The sequence below is a fragment of the Leptosomus discolor genome, chromosome 1 (assembly GCF_034619465.1).
Source record: "Leptosomus discolor isolate bLepDis1 chromosome 1, bLepDis1.hap2, whole genome shotgun sequence".
Classification (NCBI taxonomy): Eukaryota; Metazoa; Chordata; class Aves; order Leptosomiformes; family Leptosomidae; genus Leptosomus; species Leptosomus discolor.
This window is the reverse complement of record NC_141391.1, coordinates 125,100,744-125,124,257: the sequence shown is the minus strand read 5'-3', so window position 1 is coordinate 125,124,257 and position 23,514 is coordinate 125,100,744. Positions and strand designations below refer to the sequence as shown.

The 23,514-nt window shown below is 41.9% G+C and overlaps 1 protein-coding gene across 2 annotated transcripts in view; it reads left to right on the top strand.

Annotated features, from left to right (window-relative positions):
* The window catches only part of DCBLD2 (discoidin, CUB and LCCL domain containing 2), a 45,736-nt gene extending 41,204 nt beyond the window's left edge, over positions 1-4,532 (top strand). The window contains exons 11-16 of one of the 2 annotated variants that reach the window (XM_086463774.1): positions 44-205; positions 1,178-1,271; positions 1,650-1,699; positions 2,841-3,000; positions 3,109-3,131; positions 4,090-4,532. In XM_086463774.1, the coding sequence (XP_086319900.1) occupies positions 44-205; positions 1,178-1,271; positions 1,650-1,699; positions 2,841-3,000; positions 3,109-3,131; positions 4,090-4,532 (932 nt within the window). The remainder of the gene's footprint in view (positions 1-43; positions 206-1,177; positions 1,272-1,649; positions 1,700-2,840; positions 3,001-3,108; positions 3,132-4,089) is intronic. The other variant, XM_086463783.1, reaches the window with a different exon arrangement.
* Positions 4,533-23,514: the final 18,982 nt, after the last annotated feature.

Here is a 23,514-nt window from a genome sequence, read left to right as displayed (position 1 = left end):
AGCTGTCTTCTGAAAAGGAATTATGAATTCTTTTCTTCTAAAGGCCGTGCTCCTAAAATCACCGTGCCACCACCACCTCCTCAGCACAAGAATGATGACTTCAGTGACGATTTCATTCATTCAGTGAAGACTTCGTTGCAGACAGATAAAACAACTTTCACACCTGAAATAAAAAACACCACAGTGACTCCAAGTGTAACCAAAGGTATCCACAGTTAGGTCATAGAAGTGTTTGGGAAGTCCTTACAGTACCTTGGCATATATTAAGTGTGCTTTCTGAATGTCACTTTCCTAAACACTTAATATATTATAGCAAATTACCAATCTTTTCTTTTGAATTTTTACCAGTTACTAAATACACATATGATAAAAAGTGTACAGTTGCATACTGCATGCAGAAACAAAACCAGTCTTCCAAGTCATGTATGTAAAGTTCCATCTTTCAAAACTTGTTCAGACCGAGTTCGGCTTTTACCTACTGAACGAATTTTGTCAGGCGGAGACGCTGCAACTTGGACTTCCCTTCAGAATTCATCAGCTGTAACTGCTTTGTTACTTAATTTGATAATTCCTTACGACAAACCACTTTTGACGTAGCTAATCCTTTATGGAGCAGTCTTGTTGGCATGAAATTTGAAAAACGTCACTTGGCATTGTCATTTTGTTTGTTAAAGAAAATTGTCAGAAAAGGGAGCGGAATCCCTGCAGCTGCAGACACTGGCGAAGTGTCCTTTGGATGGTGGGGGGACAGGAGGGTCTTGTGTCCCAGGCAGGCCCAGCATAGGCTGATTTTGGTGACTAACTGTTAAGGTACTGTGGTATTTCCTTCTTAAAGGAGGTTCAGACTTCAGTGGCTGCATGCTGGTGGGCTCTTTTGATTTCCCTTGGCAGTAATAAAATACATTGTTCTAACAGAAAAATCTTACTTACGAAAACAAACCTGTTGATTTGGATGAAGAGCCTTGCAAAAATACCAGCTGTGCCCACGTGTAGAGGAGGCAGCTGGCACCTGAGCTGTGCACTGTGGGAGCATCCTGCAGGGTGGCTTAGCTGGGGGACCTGGTGCGGTAGAGGCTATACGTGACGTCTGTGTGCTTTACCCAATTTGATTTTCAAATTAAAACCTGATTTATGAGAAGCTCTTCTGTCTGACACCGCTTAATTTAATTGCTTTCAGATGTGGCATTGGCAGCAGTTCTGGTTCCAGTGCTGGTGATGGTCTTCACTACTCTGATTCTTATCTTAGTTTGTGCGTGGCATTGGAGAAACCGGTAAATGAACAGCTTAATGGAAGTGCTTTAAATGAATGCGTGGGAATGAAATGCTGCATGTGTCACTGTGGGAACCACATGGGCCACACTTGTGGAAGGATTCTTTGTTCAGAATTGTACGCGCTGTGAGAAAATGTTCACTCGAATAGCGAGGACAGTGAAAACAGCTTTTTGTAACTATTTTCGTTAGAAGTACTTTTACTGAAAACTGGTTTCTCCAGTAGCAGCAGACTGGTGATGGCAAGCCGGGTTACTGGTGCTTGTACTTTAAAGCTGAGGACCAGTTACAGCCAAGGTCGTAGTTGCTGAGCATTAATTAACGCATCTTCCGATAAGCAGGCTGCCGGCTGAAACACCCCCTTTTTCTTTTTGTCGCAGCAAGAAAAAAACGGAGGGCACTTACGATCTACCTTACTGGGATCGGGCAGGTAACAGAACGGTTTTATAAACTCCTTTACTGGGCATTTTTGGTTTGATGTGTATTTCAGACTGTGCATGTCTCTGTCCTCCCTCATGCTGGAAATGTCCACACCTGTGTGTTTGCTCAAGGGCAGGTCTAAGTATGCCTTATCCTTTAGACGAGAAACCTTGTAATGGCCCTGTTTTTATTTATTACATACCCGTTTCTGATAGATCACAGCCGTGTTGTCTTAGAATATTAGACTCAAACTCTCCTGTACTTAAATGTTGATGATGGACATGACAGATTTTTTCCCGGTTTGCTTAAATTTAAATGTTCAGCATGCAGGTCTGTTCTAAAAGGAAATTCAGCAAAATGCAGTATCGAACTAATGCTGCTGCACTTCCCTGTGGAACCTCTGTCTGTCCCACAGGCTACGTCAGATTCTGTTAAACAGTGTTCTGTGGATTTGAATCTCCTGTTTCTTGGGCTCTGCCTGCAGTGGTGGTCTCTTACAGCTGGAATGAAATGGACAGCAAACCAGAATGGCTCTAGCTGCTGGCGGAAGGGATGGGGGCAACCTAACAAAGCCAGCCTGCCCTACCCTGTCTCTTCATGACAACAGTTACTCCTTTTTATTTCCACTCAAGTTAGAATCCTCTTTATTCAGGTTTTTGCAAATACTCACTGACCTTTTTCAACAATGTTGCCTTAAAAAAACCATGACATTAACAGCCAGAAACCATGTGAATTAGTTAAAGGTACTGTTAGGTTGTAACTGAGACTGTCTAAACTTTTATGTAAATATTTGCATTACAAATTGGAATCATGGCTCACTTTTTAGTAGTTTCTGTGTTGTATTTTGTGAGTTCATTAATGTGAAGAGTACACTGCGGCTAGTGGACATGCAGGGATAGACTCGTTGGACTGCAGCAGTTCTGTGGGAACTGGGCGAACAGTCAGGCAGGTTGATTGGGTGAGAGTTAATGTTAAAGTCTCTTGTAACCTTAGGATCACGCAGGTACTGACAACTGAGTTGTTTACGTGCTACTACAAAATATAGGCTGTGGTGTAAAAATATTTTAGCAGCTGGAAACACAGTACATGTGTATGCAGGCTTGGGTGTTGTGTTTTGTTTTGTTTTGGTTTTTTTGTAAATCCATGTGAAGGATGGTGGAAAGGAATGAAGCAGTTTCTCCCGACCAAATCAGCAGAACATGAAGAAACTCCCGTACGCTACAGCAACAGTGAAATTAGTCACCTCAGACCAAGGGAAGTCCCAACAATGCTGCAAACGGAGTCTGCAGGTACACGTTACTCTTTTTGTGGGCCGTGTAGTGTGTGTGTGTGTGTGTATATATATATATATATGACATGCAAAAAAAATGTCAGGAATTTGCTTAAATTTAATTATTTCCGGTTTGGTTTGAGGAACAGAGGAGAAACGGATAGTTCTGTTGGTACAAGCATTTCTTTGATATCAAAGATATTGTTGCCATCTGGTCTTAGAGTATCATAAAAGTGTGTGTTAATTGACTTGATGTGCTGTAGATAGACACGTTCCCAAGTTAATGCAGTAACTGAAAGTTTCTTTACTTGTATTTGTTCTTCAACCCCATAAAGGATTGAAGGATTTTTTTGGTTATGTTTTCATGCACTGGAAATAATCTTTATACACCAATCTGAAATGTGGTACTTGGTTCCCTGCACTGACTGCATGGATTAAATTGGTGTTCTGATCTAGAAGAGGGGGAGTTACTGATAACCCTAACCCCTTCCTTGGTGAACCAGTCGTTAGAGGAAGATGGCTGATGGTGCCCTTGGTTCTGTGCTTACATAGCGATACCGATGGCAGGAATGGGCAGACGTGCAGGAATTGCAGCTTCACAGCAGGCAGAATGACTTTTCTCTTTTTGGCTGCTTGTCTGTTTTTACCCAGCTAGCCAGCTTTCTCGCCTCCGGCTTTTGTGACTCAGCTTCTCTCTGCACTAACAGATCTCAGCTGACCACATGCAGGGTTCCCCCCTCAGAGGACAAACCCTCTGTCCCAAGGACCACTTTTTATTCAAGGCCAGGCAGGATAATTTCATTTAATTCTAATTTTGCAGGGAAGACATTTCAAAAAACTTTGTTTTGAGGCAGATTTACAGCATGGGAAATTGCAGCTCACAAGGGAAGACGTACGAACCTGAGAAATTGGGACATTGTGGCTCTATCCCAATGGCTTTAACTGTTGGGTGGAAATGACTTTTGTTCCAAAGCAGTTGGCACTGATGGACAGAGAGGGACCACTGGGTCAATCTCAGATAGTAATTTCTGTTACACTGTTGACAGGTTGGATTTAATGTGATGCTGCTGTAAAAAAAACCCATCCATTAAGAGGTTTTTTATTTTGTTTTGTTGGGGCTCACAACACAGAGTACGCTCAGCCACTGGTGGGGGGAATTGTTGGCACGCTTCATCAGAGATCAACCTTTAAACCAGAGGAAGGAAAAGAAGCAAGTTACGCCGATTTGGACCCTTACAATTCACCCGTACAAGAAGTTTACCATGCGTATGCTGAACCACTGCCTATAACTGGACCAGAATATGCAACTCCAATAATCATGGACATGTCCAGCCATCCCAGCACACCTCTTGGCGTTCCTTCCATTTCCACCTTCAAGGCTGCAGGGAACCAAGCTCCTCCTCTGGTTGGAACTTACAATAAACTCTTATCTAGGACAGAGAGCACGTCATCAGCACAGGCACTGTACGATACACCGAAGGGGCAGCCGGGGCCGGGTGCCACTGCCGAATTGGTGTACCAGGTACCACAGAGTGTGGCCCATTCCACTGGGAGTAAGGATGAACTAAGTTAGCTCACGAGTAAGGTAGAATGATGGCTTGTTTTTAAAAGCCAGTTCCATAAAGCTGACAATTTCATTTTTTAAATTGCATTGTTTTGATATTGTTAGTCTTAAATAATACAGTGTTGAACCAAAAGATGTGGTATTGGAGGACTGGGAAACCAGTCTGCCTTTCCTTAAGCTGTATGCATAATTACAGCTTGTCTCCTGCAAAACCGTGGGTATTTTTATTACTACTGTACAATTGTTGGTCAGACATGAGAGAAGAACTCTTCAAGATTAGCTTCAGTAATTCATAGATGTGAATGATGAATTGGAAGAAACAGTTTAAAGTACGAAAGCCGATAATTTCTTGCTAATGGTACTATTTCTAGGGAGGGAAAAAAACCCCAAAGCTCCTACTTTTCCGAGATCGATACATAAGCACTATAGCTTCTAAAATTCATTTTAACCCTATAAAATGCCTGCACAACTTTGGACTTTAAAAACTAGTATCAGGACTCATGGCCAAAATCCCATTAACTTCATGGCATACACTAGTTTTGATTCTAAATTACATTATTTCAGCTTTTGTTCCCAGGATTAGGAATCAGCAGCTGTGTGTTCCTCAGAAGGTTCCCACCATTTTTGTAGCCTTCCCGAACTAGAATCTGCTGTCTGTCTGTTACAGTCTGTGCCTCCTGGATCCCTAGGAAGGGACAAGACTAAGTCAGACATACAAGGAACCTACGTGGCAACTGCTTCTACATTATTCCCAACCACACGAAGGCCGCTCTGAGTAGCGTCTGCCTTGAATCCAGACTTCCCTGATGGTCCATGGGCAAGAAGCACCCAGGTGTTCAAGGTGACTGGATTCGGAAAGGTTCTCCCTGTCACCCTGCCCTGCCCTCCCCCCCGAGTATCTGTTGTTGTGTGTTAAGATGTGAGCGTATACAAAGATATGTATATACTTTTGTGAGTGCTTAAGGAAGCACACAAATATTCCAATGGTGCACACTTTGTGTTATACACGCATTTAGCACATATGGTACGTTTTGGCACAACTGAAAAACTTTAGCCTTAGGGCTTTTCTTCTGATTGTTCTTAGTAGAGGTATAGAAGATTGCAGAACCTTTGCAAGAGAACCAGTATTGTTCCAAAGAGTGTCCATTTCACAAGTGTTTAATGGAACTTGTGTCCCTTGAGTGTTCCAGTGTTCTCTACTATGAAAGCATTGCAGTCAGTTTTCTGTTTGGGGTAACATAGACTAGTTTTAGGTAGGTAATTACCAAGTGAAACCAATTTGGCTATCATAGTTGCCATTTTTTATCTTGTTAGAAACAAAGCACAGCTTTTTAACCTAAAAGTAGTAGGGAAAAAACCCACAATAAAAATGCTTTATTTTTATTGTAACAAAGAGCGCTGTTGGGAGGGTGCTGAATTAATTTATACATGTGAACCCCCTGCCTACACATTAGCCCAGTTTTATGGACTTCAGTGGTTTGCTCTTTGTTTCTGTGATGTAATTCAAGTCAGCCTTGTTAATTGCCCAGCGTCCTCGGCTAGGTGGAGAACCAAATCAAAACTGAAATGCTGTTCAAGAGGGCTGCCCTTTGTACCACTACGCTGTCCCAGCTCACCACTTGAAAACCTGTTTGCACGGCGGCTGTACGTCAGCTTAGCAATCCAAAATTACTTGTGGCCTGTTCAACGTCTAGAATATGTTATTACACACTCTGTGCTATCTTAAAGCCCAATTTTTTTTGATGATTCATTCTCATTCATTGAGAATGATTATTAATTTTTTTATTAGAATTGGGTGTCTAAGCTGAAATGTGAATGTAAGTAAGGGTGGTATCTAAGACCCATTCATGAAGAAACCAAATTCCTGCCTATAATTGTATTTTTGATGTTATTGCAACTTTCCCTGCTTGATAAAGCTAGTCTGCAATCTTTGTAGCTTTGCTTGTTTCTTACCCAGCAGCAGCAACTATGTCTTCAAAATTACCTGAGCTGATTTTATTTGAAATGGGGTGGGAGGTTATTTGTTTGCTGTGATTGATAGCCATATTCCGGCCAAGGTAAGAAACCTCTGCATTCTCAAATTGTACCAGTTTAGGCTTTAGAAAAATTAATCTACAATAAAAATAAATGGATGTGGTCAGGCTAGTAACATTAACAGGCTTGGATTTCATTTTTACTGTAGGCCGGGTATGGTAGAACTGTGGGTATGCTGTAGGCTAAGATGGTGTAAGAATTAAACAGTTTCTCTATGGTGGGTTACTTTTTAAGTACCTGTAATGAGGTTTCATTATTTGAGCAGCATGAGCTGTTGACTGGAATGGACGTTTTTAAGAATTTAAGTCCCTTTTCTGAAAGAAATTGGTTCCAAGCTTTGCTCCCTGCTTTCAACTTTGACCACGTTATCTGCTGGGGCTAAGAGGAGAAGTCTGAATATGTAACGGTTGGGTTTAAAATGTGTGCTACAGACTGTTAAATGTTGATTCCTAGATGTAAGGTGCATGGCACGCTTAAGATTAGAATTCTCCTGTGTACAGTACAAGCAGAGGTACATTTAATGGGTCTTGTACATGTGAAGACATACGGATATAAAATGTATTTCAATCTTATTTGGCTCGAGTATTCTCCCAGAATGTATGTTCTTACCTCAGCATGTATTGTAGTTGCTCAGTATTTGTATATGTTGCTAGAACTTAGACTGTATAAATAGTGAGGGGTTTTTATATGTATGTTAAAAAGTATTTTAAATAAATTGTACATACACATTACTTGGTGTGTTTGCATTTAACACCTACCTCGTACCTCATGCATTTGTAGTTTGGAAATGCAAGGGTGATTTGTGAGTTACCACCCTCCCAGGGGGATTATGCCCTGCCTCCCCGAGTGACATTGGTTCCTGGCAGTGGGTGCACGTAGCAGCCACCCACAGAGGACAGCAAGTGCCCATCTCACCGACTGAGCCTTAGATGGAGTAAACTGACATGTACCAGAGCCGCCCTCATGCTGGAGCCTGCTGCAGGGGCAAGTGGTATTTACAGGAGGGAGCTGCCCTGGAGTCCTGTGTGACGAGTTACTGTCATGAGACAGGCAGGCTGGGGTCCAGTACAACCCCTTGCTTAGATGCAGAGACAATCCCCCCAGCCCCCAGTCAGCACAACACCTCTATACTGGTAGAGGGGCTGCTAGTTTATTCTTCAACTAGACCATGGCTATTTTCCAGTTACTGAAAAAAAAGCTGCTTTTGTTTCCAAAGCTTTCCCCTTCTTTATCTTAATTCTAGCACTGCAGTTCCCAAAATAAATAAATCATAATTACTCTTCTTGTGCAAGTACAAGGTGAAAATTGGATCCTAAAGGGCTCAGTCCTTGCATCCCTGTAACCTGACAAGCAGAGTTGTCTTCAGCAAGGGAAGGCCAGCACACCTGCAAGCATCCCTGCTCTAGCTGACCGGTGTTCCAGAGGGACTGTTCTCAAGTGGGACAGCCCCATCGGGCTGAGGCAGAGCACTTGCTGTTCCCTTATCCGTCTCTGCATCTTGCTAAACCCACATTCTGCGTGGAACGCAGCTTACCTGAAATGCTACTGCTACTTCAGCTCGGGCTGTCTCAGCTTTATGCTTAAGCTTTTCCACATCCTGGGTGATGGAGGGGAGGGGGGGGAAACAAACAAACAAAAACCATTGAAGTAAAACTGTATCTAGATTTCTGAAAATGTTTCAGGAGCAGAAAACAGAATAGGACAGCCCTTAGTGTGCACAGAAGTCTCCTGACATGCTATTTTTTTTATTACTTTCCCACACATGTTGTGCAGACGTAGTGAAAGACCATAAGAAGCGCTTAACTTAAAAGGCCAAGTATTCTGGTCACTACACAAATAGCTCATTATTTCTAGGAAGAAAAGTTCCTGAAAAAGTAAAGCTTTTCATGTAAATGAATGACATTTGCCTTTCATCCATAAGTGGTCAACATTTATACTGGTTTAATTTCATACTGATGAAAACAGAACATAATTGCAGTGAACGCTGTTCTCCTCCTGTACTTGGAGTTCACAGGTGTCTGCACACAAGCTGGCAGAAACTCCTGTCACGCTACTCGACCCTTCAGATGTCTCTTAGGAGCAAACGTCAAAGCAGCACACCTACTGAAAATGGGTGTGTACCTGACCGTCCAGGGAAAGGCAGCCATGGAAGGTGTCTGTTCAAGCCTTTCCTTAGGGAAGCCTTGACCCAATTATTGATCATGTAATCAAGTACACCATGGTCCAACTTTGGGAGAGGCGCAGCGATCACTTTTATGAAACCACGTGATCAGTAACCAAATTCTGATCTAAAAAAGGCAGATAGAACTTGAAACTGGTGTCAGTTTTCAGCACAGCCCGAAGTTTATACCAACGGCTGTCTCTGCTGCCTTGCAAAAGGAAACTTTTTTTTTTTTGCACACGTGATGACAGTACTACACATGGAAGAAAGACTCCCACCTACGTTCACATTTAAATGGCAGAAGACTAGAACAGCTCCTAAGTAAGTGCACTGTCTGCACGCTGAACTTACCTAGCGTGACTACACGAACAACTCTGCGGTCAAATTACAGTAGAATCACAATCTACCTAAAACCAAACTCAAAACTAACAATGGTGTTTGTTGTGAGTCTTTTAGCTCTTTTACCTTTGTACATGGCTTTAAGCAAGACAGAGTCCAAAACAGTGAGGATGCAACTGAACAGGGAAGTGAAAGTCTGCAGGTCAGGTTTCACCCTAACAAACAAACACAATGCCACAATACACAAAAATTGTTTCTAGAGCATTATAAAAAGTCTCACTTTATTATTTTCTAAGGAAGTGCCTCCAGTTCACTTGCCTTGCCCATGAACATGCTGCAGCTTCACAAGATTCTTGGCTCTCCAGAACCAGCTTTTGGTGACAACAGGCCGAGTGTAAGAACCCATTCTGCTCAGGAAGGCTCCGTCACATTGGACTAGTTTAGTACATGAGTCTGTCTGAAACAAAGGCCAAAAAAAAGTTGAATTTTATTGGTAAAAAAGAATCCATGCTTTATGTATCAAACATCCGATACACACCTAAACCAGCTGACACAAAGGCATAGATGATTATAATATTCCTTCAGCAGTGACAGAAATAGGGCTGTCTCAAGGCACTCTATAGGTTTACTTTACAGCCTCTCACAAGCAGATCCAGAGGCACGGTCTGTCCTGCTGTTCCTTCAGTCATCGTGTGACGTTTTTCTGGGTGGGGTTTTTTTTTTTTTCCCTGCATCAAAAAACCCAAAAGCAGCCTTGTTACTGACACTGGTGCTTTGTTGCTTTACCCATCTCTGAAGCAGACCACACCACTTACATGTTTAAATGCTGTAATTATTATTAGCAGAAATAACCAAGTTAACGAAGTTAAGCTAAAGCTCTTGTAAGGAAAAAAAAAAAAAAAAAAAAGAGTCAGACTTTGATTTAGTGCCTCCCCTGGGAAGCAGGCTGCCCAGCATCACGACTGCCTGCTACTTCTGTGGCTTACTGGTACTTCCTAAGTTAGTAGTGGCCCCCGTTTTCTGCGCCTGCAGACTGCCAGAACCCTGCTGCAGTGTCTCCAGGCACAGGGAACACAAGGGTTGGGGCAGGGGGTGGGGCATCTGTGCCTCACTGCCTGGTCACCTGCCAGCACCAAAACAGCCACTTGGGGAATCATGGAAAAGGTTTCGTTTGCCCCCACAAAAAGCTTCAGCAGTATGAAAAAACTATTGAAGTTCTTGCACCAATAATTTCTTCATTTCATATTAAGGAAAAAAGCAACTTTCAGCATTCATCTTGTACTGCCCCTTCCATGCTGGGAATTACATTCTTACTGTTTCTATACATTCTTGCATTTTTTTCTGTTGTACTGACAGAACTGCAGTTGCCTGCTGTACAGACCATCAGTACAGGTATTAGTTCCTCCATAGAGGAGAAACTGCCTGTGAAAGGATTTTTGTGTGGAAAAACTTGCATTTAGTGAATGAAGTATTTGCACTGTGAAAGGACATTAGCTCTTAACATGTAAGAGATCAAGATCTCATATGTATGAAATAATCTGTAAGTATAAACACTTCAAAGAATGGAAACTAGAGTATGTGGAGAATTAGACCTATTCTTTTCTAGAAAGTAGCTGATTTTTTTGTTTCCCCAGAAATCCCTGACTGTGCTGAGAAAGTGAACTGGACACCAGAACAGAGGTGTTTTTCTCAGCACGAGCAGTCATGAGTCCACGTTATTTTACTTACACTGGTGAATGTATTTTTGAGCTGTTCATCAACAGCATCTTTGTCCCACACAGCCAAGCCCCTCGGCCTTTACAATGTAAAGTTACTAGCTTTAGTTTTGTCAGTATGCAAACACAATAGTACTTGGTTTAAGGACAAAAAAATCTCACCTTAGAATTCAGTTCTACCTGTAGAGCCTTCAGGAGGCGACCAGCAACAACCATGGTAATACCAAAGCAACTAAGTTGCTACCCACTGTTACCTGAATTTTGTAGGTACATGTCGCACAGTTCATAACCACCAGGCTGCGAATGTGGGACTGGATTATCCAATACAGTCACCTGCAATTCAGGGGAGTGACTGCCTGTCTGCTGAAAGGATATCCAAGATCAGAATCTGATAATGAAGTACGCAGAAGTATGGAGCAGTGTCTTGCTCACGTTTTGTAGGGGAAGAAAGAAAAAAAATATTGCCTGGTGTTCCTCATCCTCTAGCATAATGTATGAATACGCTGGGGATGATTTTTCACGTGTTTTAAAAAAGTTTAAATCCTCCCTTGTGCATCTGTAACCTTTTATGCTTTATACTCTTCCTACGCTCACTTCACTGAAGCCTGGTCACAAAGACACGGACGCATTATTTTTTTGTCTGAAGGGAGGAGTTACACCAACTTTCTTACTACCAAGATGCCTCGCGCTGGCACAGGAGAGGAAAAATAATTTGGTAAAATACATTCCCATCAGAGAAGAGCTCAGCTTGCTGCACTGTATCACTACTCATCTAAAGGAAGTGAAATACAACCTTCTGCCTTTTGTCTCCTTGTGCATGCTCTCCTCCAAAATACCTCACCAGCTGAAGCATAATGGAAGGTTCACAGGTGAGTTCCGTCTGCTGCTCTGCAATGGGAAGCACTCTGCTGGGTTTCCTTCACCCAGCCATCTTTTTTTTTATTATTTTTTTTAAACTAACAAACAAAAAAACCTGAAGACTCTGCTTTTTCAAGTTTGGCTGAAATTAGCCCATGGCTTTTGGCAAAGGAGAGGTCACAGCAGATAGACCACACAGAAAACCTCAATTCTTTCAAGAAATGATAATAAAAAGTATCTGAAAAAGCTCCATAATTAGTCATAAATTTCCATCAGTGCAAGCAAAGCATGAAAGCGCAGCCTCTGTCAAGGCTTCTTACGAACCTGCTCAGGACAGGAAAGCAGGTGGAGGCAGACAGAGGAAAAAAGTGCAGTGAACAATTGTCACAACACGTATGCCTGTATTAGTAGTTTTGAAAAGCTGGTTGCTCTCCCTCACCTATCAATGACCGCTACGTTTTGCAGTCCTGTTTTCAGTGGAGGTTTGTAGTATCAACTTTGATGGAATCATTTAAAAGGCAAACCTTGTTTCAACAGTTAAATGATATTCCTTAGCTGCCAGAGTCATGAAAAGCTATCTGTTCTGCATTTCATCAACTAAAGAGATGAGACAAAGGGGTTTTCATAGCATTAGGAACAAATGAGGAATGGCTACAAAGAAAACAGAGCGGAGGGAATTTTAAATGCTGAGCACCTTTAACATAGTAGTTTTTGTAGTTTAAGATCAAAAGGCAGACAAGTTTCACACATACCTCCGAGAGGCAACAAAGAAAGTAATTAAAAGCCTGATGCAAATAAACCAAAAAGGCCACTGATACTTTGAACTCCTTCATACTTCAAAGGGAGAGAAAACAGAACCTTACTTTTAACAGTCATCTCTGCTCTACCATAGTAAACTCAATTTAAAGGAAAGATGAAAATTGGACAAACCACTGGTAAACTCCTCAGTATAAGTAAAAGACTTTAAAACCAGCGTGGACTGTCACGCAAAATACACTATAAACTGTCCAGAAAAAATAAGAACAAAGGTCTTTTTCAATTATCTACGATCATCTACATCTCAAATTCCACCATTCAAGCTAAGAAAGGGTGGTGTAAAGATGAGACTCCTTGGAGAGGAGCAGACAGGTACCACCACAGCACATGAGTGGCAGAGACACGCATCCTACAGGCTAGAGTGTGAAGCCCAGGCAGCACTGAAACCAAGCCTAAAACCCAAACTGCAGCCTGAACCATGCTGACACCTAGACCACAGGAACACGTGGGATGTATGATGTTTTGTTTTGCCTTAACTTTGATTCTCTCTTTTTAAAGTTGCTCCAGTTTTTAAATTTAAAAGCTTTTCTGTTCTTTGGGGAGCTCACTGTACACAGAGGTCCAGGGAAATCGATCTCAAAGCTCCACCCCACCGAGGACATGAAAACATCACCTGCCTTGAACTGGTATTTGATGTATTGTTCAATCTCATGACACAACAGTAAAAATTTCTGATTCACAAGAATCTTGCTGGCATTCAGGATTTGTTTTTAGCTCACTGTGTTAGTGAACACAATAATTATCAGAAATAACAGCATCATAAAACACACACAAAAACGTAACCTCATTTGTGTATGTAAAACAGCTATGAGAGTATATTCAGGATTCATTCAGGATTGCATTTGCAGAACAAAAATTACAATATTCTCCCGACACTGAGACAAAATACTGCAAACAAGCCTCTGCTTTTTTATTCAGGTTTTATAATGACAGTTTTGGAACAAAAAACAAAATTGAGAAAAAAATTAAATCCCAAAGGAAGTCCCTAAGCCATTTATATTAAAAGGTAACTTACTCCAAGGTCTCCTTCTGCCCACGAAGAATGATTCATTGGGAGCAAAAACTTGCATTTTTCAGTAAAACTCAAATAAATGTTTCATAACTTTAAGAGATTTCCCAGGCGCAGTTTCATACAACAAGAAAGAATCACACTGGTCCAAACACTCAGTAATGTAAAAAGGTGGGCAGAACAGGGTTTGTAGTTCTCAGCCCACATAAGCACGTTTTAGGTATAATCCTGTAAAGTCTCATCCTCCTTCAGACAAGTGGGCAAAAAGACCTCATGTTACTGTCCTCAAAGAATTACTCAGCACCCTGTCTTAGGTCATATCTGGCATGACACACATCATGTAAATAAGCACGTACCACATACAATACACAGTGCTGGATCCTACTAGATAAACCTCACTATCTTGAATTATTCAAGACACAAAATTATTTCAGAGATTCAGACACTAGCAATAGTCCATTAATCACTAGTGAAGCACAGCTTTCCAAATACTGACAAACGCTTCAGGTGTAACACAGGAAAAAAGCAAGCTCCCCCCTTCCCCTGCTCTTGCATCCATGAAGTTTCTAAGGCTTCAAGCAAGTGACACGTCTGGTGAGGACATTCTCTCTCCCAGCAGCAGCCAGGTCCCCAACATCATGTTAGGTCCCATATTTCGCAACTAGGTTAATGTAGGCCAGCTTCCCTATTGGTTTCAGCGGGGCACGGCCAGAATCTGCCCAGGCAATGGATGGCAGGGGCTGAACATATCACAGGCTCCAAGGAAGCTCTGCTGTAACTTCCAAAAGGGATTTTCTCTCTGTGCGTGTGTGTGTGCACTCGCTAAGTCCTGGTTGTTTTTTATTATCATCCTTCTTTTACACCTACCTAACATCAATCCTTCCGTTACCAGCCCAGCTGGCCAGCTGCTTTACATTCCTGAAGGTACTGACAAGAACACTTAAGTCTTCTTAAACCGCTCCTCCAGCACCACAGACTTCCAGAAGTTTCAGAGCTGTCTTCCACCCCAGCTTGTTGGTAATCACAGCAAACCACAACACAGTGTTCTTCTGACAGTTACCTTCATTTCCCAAAACTAAATGGGATCAAAATCTGTACTTCGATGTAAACGAAAAAAACCCCAACATCTTAACAAAATGTCAGTTCCTAACAGCAGTTTATACCCAATGATGTTTCAATTATGTTTCCACAGCAAATTAAAAATAATTTATGCTTCTATGCATATTTTATAGCATTTTTTGAACACAATAGAGGAAGATGAAACCGTATACACAAAGAACTGGCCTCCTACATAAAGCAAACAAAAAAATGCTGATTATTAAACCAAACTTCTCTCACAAAACTAGACCTCTACTGGCAGTATTCCCACTCCACACAGTGGCAGACACTAGATCTGTCAGTATCAAGAGGCTGAAACCATTAGTCGTTGTTCCAAAAGTTTTAACGTTTTTTACATCTGCATCAGACTTTAAACTCACAGTAATGAAACAAACAGCCACATGATACCCAGTGCTAATAAAGCTGCCTGCAAAAATGAGTTCCCACTGAGTTGACCTCAAAGACAACTTGAAATACAACTGTATTACTATTTTCAACTCATGCATATTTCCAAATTTGAATTTTTATAAAGCATGTGTATGACTGAGTTAGCATTAAATAATTCCAAGAATATTTTTCCTAAGTCATGATACCAGCCCTCTAATAAATTAAAAAAGACATCCTCCCATACTCTCCGCTGCAGATGATACCATCACCTTTTTGTTTTCTGTAATGCCAGCAGAATTTAGACACCAAGAGACTCTAGCATGTACTAGTATAGTGAATCTTTTGTTGGTACAGCTAATCTTTTACCTTAACATACACCCGTGCATTTCAGGCACTTATTTTTCTGTCAGTCTCCACCACCAATGACTTCTCTGATTTATCAGTCTGCAGGTGCCTAACAGTTCAAATGGCTAAGTCCAAACATATACTAGTTGAGTCCCCCTTCATAAATGACAGTTTAAAAACTCTCTCTAGTGATTAATTACTTTGTTGGTACATAGAGGGGTACGAGGAAGCTGTTCTGGGAACAACACTATTGTACTTTAATTTAGGGATTTTTTAAGGAAAAATTAACTAGTTATGCAATGTCAGACTTCTGGAGGATCTTGGATGCAGGACTTCTCAGAGCCAGCAGACCAACACGTAAGAGCTCTGAGGAGCTGTATATATGATTTTACACTATTTCAATGAGGTTGGGTTTTTTTTTTGCATTGTAAGATACAGTTGACAAATTGACTATATTCGAGTTCTGCAGTTCAAACACAAATATCTTCAAAAGATCTTCATTCATCTAGTTAAAAAACTGCTTACCTGGCATTCCTCTTCACGCATCTTCAGACTTTGCTGAAGTATAACCTCAGGTGGTTTGCATGTCTTCTAACCATGAAGCTTCATATAGAACCAAAAAGAAATTAAACATTAAAAAGTTGATTTTCTTTAAATGGTCATTTATCTATAAACACATGCACAAAAAATGTATTTACAGTACTTGTTTATGTAGCTGTATACTAGAGGTAGTTCTATTTCAAGATAGTGTTACAAAGTTTTGCAAAATAAAACCAAGCCCTTATTCTCACATAACTCAGGGAAAAACAGCATGTGAAACTTTGTTTTTTCTGTACAAACCAATTATATAAAAATACCACTGTCTTAATCAGGTTTCCACCGGTACACTTGCAAGCCAGTTTTGTCATGAACCAAAGTTTATTTCTTCGTAGCATTGACAAATCCGTGGAAACAAAACAAATGGATTCTATTACCAGCTACTTTGAGGCTGATTAGCATAGTTCTTGATTATATAATCCAAATATGCAATGGTAAATACTTATAAAAAACCCCTACTGAGTCAAATTTAAAATCGCCTGAATTTTGAATGTGGGTTATTTCATCTTTAAATAAGAAAAATAAAATTTTTACTTTCTTATTAATTGAGGTATTATTCAGCTCCAAACATCATCATTTATACAAAAAAGCATTTTATATTAAGTATTATTACAAGCCATTATTATACAACTTTTTATTAACATAACTATTTTCAGATGACAACTGTATTCAAAAGGCCTCAAAAATATGTGAACCACAGACTTCCTATTTTTTCTACTGGAGAAGGAAAGCGCTAAGGCCTGGCAAATGCCAGGATCAATCTGACCTTCTCCTCTCAGGCACTCTACTGCTCAGAGAGGATCACACATGGTACATGTGAACTGATTTTGAGGAAGCATACTGGTTTTTAGGCTTACAAAACAAGGCAATTTCCTTGAATCTCTTCTAGTAAAGAATAAATTGTGCCCAAATGTGCCTTGTTCACATAAAGAGCTGAAATGGATGCAGACATGTTGATTTAGTAAGGTAAATCTCAACCTAGAAGGTACACGATTAAGACATGCCGCACTGGCTGGGATGCTGTTGTCACACGGTAGCGCCTTCTGTTTGCCTCGGTTTTAAGTCTTTCCTAGCTCATGGCTGACATTTGAAAGGCAGTACCGTGCTGGATGGACCCACTCGAGGTTGCTCACGTTACTAGTTTTGCCCATTGCTACCTGTGATTCGGGAGTCTCTGGGCTTGCTTTCGCAGCAGCTGTTCGTTCACAAAAAAAAGCTGTTGTCTGACCACACCAACAAATGCAAAAAGAAATAAAAGAGGAAGGACCTGTACCCTGTTCAGCTAGACACAGTGCTGAAGCAGGTTTGATCCAACACTGGGATCTCTTCTAAGGCTACGACTATCACAGATTCCTGCGTGGGAGACTCGTGAGCCCCGGAACACAAGTGCAAAGTGTCTGGCACACAAGCAGCGCTCCTCTGCAGGCTCAGGCGAGAGCCAGGCTCACAGCTGCCAGGCGTGCCGGCGAAGGTAACAGGCCGCCGCCCCAAGCACCAGGTTCAAAGGGCGCTTTCTGGTTCCAGCGTGACGAGGCAGCGTTTTCACAAATGCGTATCCCCGCGAAAGCCCACGGGGAGCACTTCAAGTCCCTCGGGGCCAGCAGCAACAAGCACCCCGCCCCGCCTCGGCCCTGCGGCAACCACCGCCCACCCCCTGACCTGGCGGGCACGGCGGTGCTGCCCTCTCGCCCCACGCCGGGCCGCAGGGCAGGGCAGGGCAGGGCGGAGCCGGGCTCCCCACAGGCCCCGGCAGGGCTCGGCTCCCCGGGGGGGCAGGGGCCGCCCGCGCGGGCACACACCGGGCGTTTCCCACCCTGGCCGCTCAACCGCGCGCCGACCTGCTCGAGGACACCTCCGCAGCCGTTACTGCGCGCGGCGAGTCCCACTCCCCCACCTCCTGGGGGCCCCATTGGCTGCAAGGAGCAACGCTCCTCCCGCCCGCTGCTGACCGATTGGCTCAGGCCCCGCCGATCAGCGCGAGAACCCGAGTCCCGGCGACAGCTCCGCGCCAGAGGCTCGCCCGGGCCCGCAGCCGGGGAACCCCCGGTTACCCAGCGCAGGGACACGCTGGCCAAAGCGGCGGGACGCAGCGGGAAGGCAGTAACCTGGCGGCAGATAACGTGCAACTCCTCTCTGAAGGTGGCACCCACAGGGCACCCTGTTCCCGGCGTGCGGGAACGGCCAGCCGTACCTCAGGGGAACGAACCCCGACTTGCCCAGAGCTCCTGAATTTCTTCAGTCTTTTTCATCTGACAAAGCTTACCTTGCGGGGAGGGGCTAAGATGATGCCAGTTTCTTCCCCACTGTTACATCCGTCCCATTAAGAAGGTGTACGTTTTGGACAAGGCCAGCATCAACCTTTTCCTAGTACCAGAACAAGTGTTTTTACTCCTCGCACAGTGAGGTCTAAAGAACAAGTATGCTAGAGACTTGAATGTGGAAGACTTGCCTTCTCCATCAATTTCTAAGGAAATCATGCTCTGCCTGCCTGTATCCCTCCCCCCAAACAACTTTTGAGTAACACTTGGCTGAGGAAAACCTGCCAACCTGTTGATGATGTCAAAGTTGTTTTGAGTTTTACGAACGCAAAAGCGAACAAGGGAGGGTGCAGACAATGTTACAAATACACAGCTCAGGCTACCTCTATACAAGGCTCCTTGCTTAAGAGCTACCATCCCCCTCTTTCAAAAGAAGTAAAACCTAGGATCCAAAATGGGAACAACTCAATTTGGTATGCTCCTGAAACTTTAAAATTATACCCCTGCTGTAGGAAGGGAACATCTTTTCCCCATAACTCTGCATTATTGAACTGAAGTCATTATGGGAAATAACATTTCAACAGCTGAGAACACTTAAAATTACAGCTGACACATTCATACTACTTTTCCTTCTGTGACGTGATCACTATCACCTGTTAGGTAGATAGGAGAATTACTGACAAAATAAGCAAGTTTCAAGGCAAATCCCAAATTATAAAACTTAGCCTATTTACTTACGCTGTGTGAGACATTCCATTTCAATCAAAACCCTCCAAAATCCAAAAGTTATGAAAATTTTGTGCTCTGTCTTCACACAGCTTGTGCTTTGTCTTCTCATTTTCTTCTCTCCCTTTGAAAAGCAACTCTTGACCTTTTCTAGTTAAGACTTGGCTCTCCATTGGTTGCCTGAGGTGAAGTTCCAAACTTAGAAATCTGAATGATAAATTCCTCAAGCTACAGCCTAAAACCCATTGGCACAATTGTGGTTTATACATCTGTTAAGCAACTCCTGTACTTAATTAATTTTATCAGTAGCAAAAATATGCAGAGATAAAATCTTACCCATAGCTTTACCTCTTAGCTCATCAACTTCATTCAGGATCAACGTCTTTTTTTTTTATGATTAACTGCAAAGCCAGAAATGATAGTGCATGAAGGAAGCTTGTTCAAAGACTTTCTGCGATCATTGCTGGATCTCACATGAGACCCAGCAACAGCAAGCTTAAAACATGGACATTTGACTACAAGCGCTGGATTTGTTTTCTTTACCAAACCCATCAAATAAAAACATGTGCTTTGTTTTGGTCAGTCAAAACAGGAATGGCTAACACCAAAATTACATGTGAACACCACTGATGTTTGTCAGTACTGCACTGTGATGGCTGATCTCCAGCCATGGCTTACTAGTCATCAGAGGATAATAATTATGAAAGACCTTAGATGGAGAAATCTATCTGCTGTATGGTCCTTCTAATTCTTGTAAGGTGTAGCTGATGACTCACTAATTACTTTTATCATTTTTACTTTTAGTGACTTTAAATTAAAACTAACACTGCTGCAGCCAAAGCAACACAGTGAGCACAGAACCAAGGTAAAAACTGAAGCAAGGCCCCTCTTTCACAAAACTGATAGTACTTCAAAAGTCAGTTACTGTCTGAATTCTGTTTGTAAATAAAACTCTCAGGATCTGAACCAAGGCAGACCAGCAAAAGCACTCATGCCACTACTTGATTTGTCCATGGGCTGCTTTTCTTACAACTGTATCTCATTTTGCCAGCCCCCAAAATAGACAAACTGCACACAGCATGACCCTGGCGCTCTTCCCGCTCCCTCACCTCTTCTACATTTTTGTACATAAACTCTGCAGGCAACTCGGACCACTACAGAGGTCAGAGCACAGCAAGCCACGGTAATCTCCTGGCAGCACACGCTGCTTTCAGCAAACACCTGGGCGGCGTCTCAAGCTCCTCCTGGATGTCCCGCATTCGCATGGCACAACGCAGGCCAGCAAAAGCCAGCCCATGGGGGACTGCAACCTAGTCACGCGACACACCCTGCCACCCACCAGGATGAAGCACCACTGGCGCGTTTCCTTGGCGTCCAGCGTTAAGTCGCTGCTTCTGCCCAGCGTTGGGGGACACGGTCCTGTTGTCCTCTGCCACCGTGACAGATTTCTCAGCACACCCGCTGCAGGGAGGAGTGTTATTAACTGCAGATGTTATTATTGTCCTTAGCTGCTGTGAAGCCTGTCTGCGCTGTCAAATAACCGCCACATTTTACCTCAGAGGCAGAGACAGTGGCGCAGTACGCGTCCCCAAATGTTAACTCGTTATGACAACTGGGGCTATGGCCAGACATTACTTCCTTCCTTCTTTTAACCATTGTGGGTTTTTGATTTCTCTTTCCCGTGTTTTCAGGTTCATTGTCACTAGTAATACAGCCCATAGAAAGCCCAGGGATTCATATAAATTACTTGAGAAACCTCAAGAGCTTTTAACCTAATCTTAAACCTGGAATCCCTCAGTATTATGACTGGGTCAACAGAGCTGTTAATGGAACAGTTTTTCATTACACACAGGAATCATCATGGCGAAAAAGGCAAATAACTTTTTGGTAGCTGGGTCTCACACAGTAGAAAACCTAATTTTTTCACAAGTTTAATTGTTTCAGTTTGAAAGGGATTGTTTTAGGCGCTGTAATGCAAGAAGGCAATGGCTGCAATTGAGTGAGAGTGCGACTATAATGGCATTTTTTCATCTTGTTTCATGTTGCATGTTTGTTAACAGTACATAGTACATACTCAGTAGAGAAATACACATTTTGATTAGAGCTGTCTCAAATACAAGTTTTCCAGAGTATGAGCTATTTTGATTTCTTTACGCATGGTAATTACCATTTGGTATCATTTAAATACTGCCTCTACTTGCACTGGACCAGAATCAGCCCTATTTTCCTTTTCCTCTCCTAGCTGGCTATATGGGGAAAGAGAAAAAACTTTTTTCATGCACTCATCAATGTAAGCAAAAGCCAAACAAGCCCCACTCCTCCTCTGCCTGTCTTCCCATAACCTGGGGAGAAAGCAGGACACAGAGCAAACAAAAACTGCTCCACAATCCCCATCTTGCAACCAAGAGGCCACCAAAGCAAAGGCAGCTGCCCAAGGCACTCGTAGCTTATAACAAATTTGGTTTTGGAATTGTAGGGAATAATGCAATTAAAGAGAACTGAGTCAGACCACCTTAGCTCAAAAACGATGCACCATAGTTCAGAAAATGTGTACTTTCCACTGAAAACTAAGAATTTCTTTTACTTGGCTGCTCCCCAAAATCATACGAGCTTCCCAGATCACATGATACACTATCGTCTTAAGCAGATCAGCCACGTTTCTTTGCCTCTATATCCAAGAGCAAAAAAACTACTTTGCACCTTCCTCCATTCTCCCTCCTTGTGCGATCACAGTTTTTTCTCAGACCAGCTCTGTCTCTCATAACAAACTGCTCCCAGCTGAGGAAGACGGCACCCTCTTATCATGTGACAAGGAACCGCTTTCCCCTATTTTAGATGGGAATCCAAATTGATATGCAATCCCTCTTCACATTATCAAAACTTTCCAAGCCTTCCCCTCCCCAAACTGCTATCTTTGACTTTACTCTGGTAGTAGTTTGATTTCTCAGAGGAAAGAGAGAAAGCTTTTACATTGTACTATGTCGTTAAAATACACGGCACCCCATCCAAACACTATTATTAATAATCTCCATGCAACACAGCTGTTTATATAAAAGAGATGCAGCATGTAGCTGACTTTTCCAGATTCTATAGGTCTGCAATCATGCTAATCTGTTTCACATGAAGGACTCATCCCTTTATTTTTAGATGAGATGAGTTAAGCAAATGTCTATGTTTAGAACACAGAAAAACCAACCGAGGCAGACAGATACTGGACGTATACGCATGAAACTGTAAAGCCTGAAAAAGACTTGGAAAAATTCTGTAACTGAAGTGCTACTGAACTATCCTGTAAATCCTGTTTCCCTTTTATGTCTCTATATATAGATATATATCCCATTAATGAAATTCAATCCTAAAGGGAGCTGGCAACCAAAAGGAGAACAGTTTTTGACATTATAATACAGCACTCTCTTAAACCTCCCTGTAATTTAGAAATGAGATTTAAATTGCATGTAAGTTTTTCATAATAATGGGAACTTTTCACCTCCAGATATTTTTGCCACTTTTAAAACTGAACTACAGAACTCAAGAAGATAAAATGCTCCCATGTGTAACTGGGGAGTTTCAAAATTACAAATGAAAACATATATTAAAAAAACCAAAACCCAGACACTTATATCCCATTTAGCTCACCTGTTTTAGTTCATGCTTACCATATAAATTTAGATTACCTCTACTAACAGGAATCCTTTGTCCAGTTTTCCATTTATTAAATATCCACTCCCCAAAAGAGAAAAAATTGCAATAAATAATGTCCTCCTCTATTTATCTTTTAGAAAAAAGATGTGGAAAAGAAAAGAAAAACCCCACACTTTCTAGTACTTTAAGCATCTATGATGTCATTAATTTCAGTCCAACAAACTTAATCCCCATTTCTGACACGCATCTTTCTTTTTTTGAGAGTGAAGGAAATAGGCAAAGTTCCATCAGCTCAAAGGGACTTGAATATACAGCAATGATGCAAGATAAGGCTTTAAGCGGCAGTAACAAAGGAACAAGCATTTTCCTTTGCAAGCAAAACCAATTTTTTTTTTTTTTTTTTAAGTATTATGCTATTTTCTGAAGTGCTGGCATCTGTAAGAAAGGAATTCAAACAATTTAATAATTTTGATATGCTGAAATATTACAACTAATGGCAGTAAGTCTTTTATGGCTTAGTGATGAAGCACTCACAGTGGTGCTGTTGAGTTCCACTTTCCAGGTACAGCTCTCAATTTCATGCAGCAATCTTAAACCCGGACATCTTTGTTCTGAATTGACAAATCCACATTAAGTTAATCTCGCATAGAAAAAGGCCCACTTACTGTTGGTGGAAGTATGCCTGACAGATAAGCTAATTAAAATTAAATTCTGAAAGGTTTTACCAAGGTGGTTTTTTTTCTTTACTCAGGACACATAAACTTAATTCATAAAACCGAATATGCAGGGCAAAAGCAGCGCTGTGCCAAAGACACAGTATTGGTCATGACACTCCAGGTATTTTAAAAGCAATCTGTACCTCAGTAAAAGTGCAACATCTCTGGTTCCTTCATACTTCCACTCTCCAAATCTCAGTATGCTTTCCCTGATCAATTTGACTTAACGATCTGCTAACAGCCAGAATAAATTAATTCAAAATCACACTGGATTTTTGTCTGGAATCATG